The following is a 4231-nucleotide window of genomic DNA, read 5'->3' on the forward strand; positions in this document are numbered from 1 at the left end:
ACTATAGACCTATGTCTAACTATAGACTATATCTAACTATAGACTATATCTAACTATAGACTATATCTAACTATAGACTATATCTAACTATAGACCTATATCTAACTATAGACCTATGTCTAACTATAGACTATATCTAACTATAGACTATATCTAACTATAGACTATATCTAACTATAGACTATATCTAACTATAGACTGTATCTAACTATAGACTATATCTAACTATAGACCTATATCTAACTATAGACTATATCTAACTATAGACTATATCTAACTATAGACCTATATCTAACTATAGACTATATCTAACTATAGACTATATCTAACTATAGACCTATATCTAACTATAGACCTATGTCTAACTATAGACTATATCTAACTATAGACTATATCTAACTATAGACTATATCTAACTATAGACTATATCTAACTATAGACCTATATCTAACTATAGACCTATATCTAACTATAGACTATATCTAACTATAGACTATATCTAACTATAGACTATATCTAACCTTAGACTATATATCTAACTATAGACTATATCTAACTATAGACCTATATCTAACTATAGACTATATCTAACTATAGACTATATCTAACTATAGACCTATATCTAACTATAGACTATATCTAACTATAGAACTATATCTAACTATAGACCTATATCTAACTATAGACTATATCTAACTATAGACTATATCTAACTATAGACTATATCTAACTATAGACCTATATCTAACTATAGACCTATATCTAACTATAGACTATATCTAACTATAGACCTATATCTAACTATAGACTATATCTAACTATAGACTATATCTAACTATAGACTATATCTAACTATAGACTATATCTAACTATAGACTATATCTAACTATCTAATCTATAGACTATATCTAACTATAGACTATATCTAACTATAGACCTATATCTAACTATAGACTATATCTAACTATAGACTATATCTAACTATAGACTATATCTAACTATAGACTATATCTAACTATAGACCTATATCTAACTATAGACCTATGTCTAACTATAGACTATATCTAACTATAGACTATATCTAACTATAGACCTATATCTAACTATAGACCTATATCTAACTATAGACTATATCTAACTATAGACCTATATCTAACTATAGACCTATGTCTAACTATAGACTATATCTAACTATAGACTATATCTAACTATAGACCTATATCTAACTATAGACTATATCTAACTATAGACCTATATCTAACTATAGACTATATCTAACTATAGACCTATATCTAACTATAGACTATATCTAACTATAGACCTATATCTAACTATAGACCTATATCTAACTATAGACCTATATCTAACTATAGACTATATCTAACTATAGACTATATCTAACTATAGACCTATATCTAACTATAGACTATATCTAACTATAGACCTATATCTAACTATAGACCTATATCTAACTATAGACTATATCTAACTATAGACCTATATCTAACTATAGACTATATCTAACTATAGACCTATATATCTAACTATAGACCTATATCTAACTATAGACTATATCTAACTATAGACCTATATCTAACTATAGACTATATCTAACTATAGACCTATATCTAACTATAGACTATATCTAACTATAGACCTATATCTAACTATAGACTATATCTAACTATAGACTATATCTAACTATAGACCTATATCTAACTATAGACTATATCTAACTATAGACTATATCTAACTATAGACTATATCTAACTATAGACTATATCTAACTATAGACCTATATCTAACTATAGACTATATCTAACTATAGACTATATCTAACTATAGACCTATATCTAACTATAGACTATATCTAACTATAGACTATATCTAACTATAGACCTATATCTAACTATAGACTATATCTAACTATAGACTATATCTAACTATAGACTATATCTAACTATAGACTATATCTAACTATAGACCTATATCTAACTATAGACTATATCTAACTATAGACTATATCTAACTATAGACTATATCTAACCTTCCGTTCCTCTCTAAGATCCTCAAGAAAGCAATGAAACCTCGATGAAAAACCAAAGTCAGTCACGGAGTTCCACAGGGGTCTGTTCTTGGACCAATTTTATTTACCTTATATATGCTTCCTTTAGAGAATATTATCAGAAAACACTCCATAAACGTTCATTGTTATGCAGATGATACCCAGTTATATCTATCGATTAAGCCAGATGAAACTAACCAGTTCTGTAAACTTCAAGCATGTCTTACGGACATAAAAACCTGGATGACCTGCAACTTCCTGATAGTAAACATTATTTTATTAGGCCAAGAACACCTTCAAAATCATTATATTATATTATCATATTATTATAAATTATTTAGATTTTTGAATATGTTTATAATGCATTATGAGTTTGATTATTACGTATTATATGTATTTTTATAACTCATAAGTTTGTTCATAATGCCTTTTAAATGTTTGTAACACATTATAAGTGTTTATAACACATTATAAGTCATACTGTACTTATTATCATTTTCTATGAACCATTATAAACATGTTTATAATGCATTTATTATATGTTTGTTTATAAAGTAGCATAATGATTATTATCATAGTAATTATAATGTACGTGTGTGTTTGTGTGTGTAGTCCCTTGAAGCTGTTGAACAGGCACAATGAGGTTTGGTACATGGCCGATGGGGAGCTGGTCTGCACAGACCCACAGGAGCCGACCCCAGCACACACACCCAGGCCGACTACAACCGACTCCCCCACAGACTCTCCGTCCGACCCTCTCCCACACACACTCTCCGACTCACCCTCACTGACTACCTCCAACCTATCCTCCTCCTATCTAGTGTCCAACTCCTCTTCCCAAACGCCCTCTGACACCCCCGCTCTCACCCCATCCAACGCTCCACCTAGCCCTTCATCCAACCTGTCCGCTGACGCCGTGTTCAGCCACCCCCCCACCTACGTCCAGATCCCCCTGGACCCGACAACCAACTCCTCGGACCCGGCCTCCGCGAGCCCGTCCCTGGAGCCCCAGTCCGACGGCGCCCCGTGGAACAGTACGGCCCGTGGCTCTCCAGATTCACCGGCTGACAGTAACCCTGCAGTCGAGCCAGACGACGCTCATTAGCGACAATCTCATGTGATTCAAGCAGCTACTCCAGGTATCCTAACACAGAATCTAGATAGAAAAGAAGCAGTGGAGCTGTTGCAGAAAAGTGTGTGATGGACGGACAAGCTGTCGTCTTCCTCCTTATCTCTCTATTCCTGCGTATTACTCTAAATCCTCCTCATGGCACCAAACTATATGTTCTATCACAGCTTTGCACCTGCAGCTTCCTGTCCACTTTGTCGTTCTGAGCTCGTCATACAGCTGCTACATAGAATTAAATAAGACGTGTTTATTAGTTAGAGCTCAGCGTTACTGTGTTGATTGACCCGGCTGAGGCTGAAGGCAGGGATGAATGATGTTTAACATGAGTTTAACCCGAAAACTAATTTAGCAATATCAAGACTTCAATGGAAGTCCGTCTGTAATTAGTTCGTAAAGTGTCTGCTGGGACTCACCACAGTACGCTGATGTATCAGAGGAAACTAAACACTCATAATGTGTTATAGCCATTCTAGTGAATGAAGTTTGATTCTGTGATTAGTGATCCATCTTTTTCTGTCAATATTTTCCAGACAAAACATCATACAAGCCTCTACCCTCCGTTTAGCTTCATGTCAGTTGATTTCATGATATATGTGGCACAATGTTGGAGAGTAATTATAGATTCAGTGTGCACATTCATTGGGATCTTTGGTGCAGCCGTAAAGTACCAATACTGTATGGCTCTATATAATAGTTGAGCTTTCCTCCTTTGCTCTCAGTATAAATGCTCAAAAGTGCGAGCAAAAGTATTGGCCTTGCAAAATGTATCGTCGCAGTATGTTAAATCATTAAAACTAAAATAAGCAATTTGATTAGATTTGTTATGCTCCTAGAGTTCACATATTTAAACAATAATGTTTAGGGAGATTAATAATTTACAGTATGCTGCCTTACAGAAAGGGGCTTGTTGTAAGAGCCTCCCTTAATTTCACTGTCGAAAGCTCAGTAAAAACATTAAAGCAATAATTAGTTTGGCTTATTTGAATCACAGTCAGCCTAACACAAGGCAGGTGTAAAAATGAAATATACGCTGTCAT

At 33.6% G+C, this 4231-nt stretch overlaps 1 protein-coding gene across 1 annotated transcript in view; it reads left to right on the plus strand.

The window, feature by feature from the left end:
- LOC129095264 (NACHT, LRR and PYD domains-containing protein 12-like) overlaps window positions 1-3170 on the plus strand; it is a 13379-nt gene extending 10209 nt beyond the window's left edge. Inside the window, 1 exon segment of the mRNA XM_054603636.1 lies at window positions 2678-3170. Coding sequence (XP_054459611.1) covers window positions 2678-3170 — 493 coding nt within the window.
- Window positions 3171-4231: the final 1061 nt, after the last annotated feature.

The sequence above is a fragment of the Anoplopoma fimbria genome, chromosome 9 (assembly GCF_027596085.1).
Source record: "Anoplopoma fimbria isolate UVic2021 breed Golden Eagle Sablefish chromosome 9, Afim_UVic_2022, whole genome shotgun sequence".
NCBI classification, from domain to species: domain Eukaryota; kingdom Metazoa; phylum Chordata; class Actinopteri; order Perciformes; family Anoplopomatidae; genus Anoplopoma; species Anoplopoma fimbria.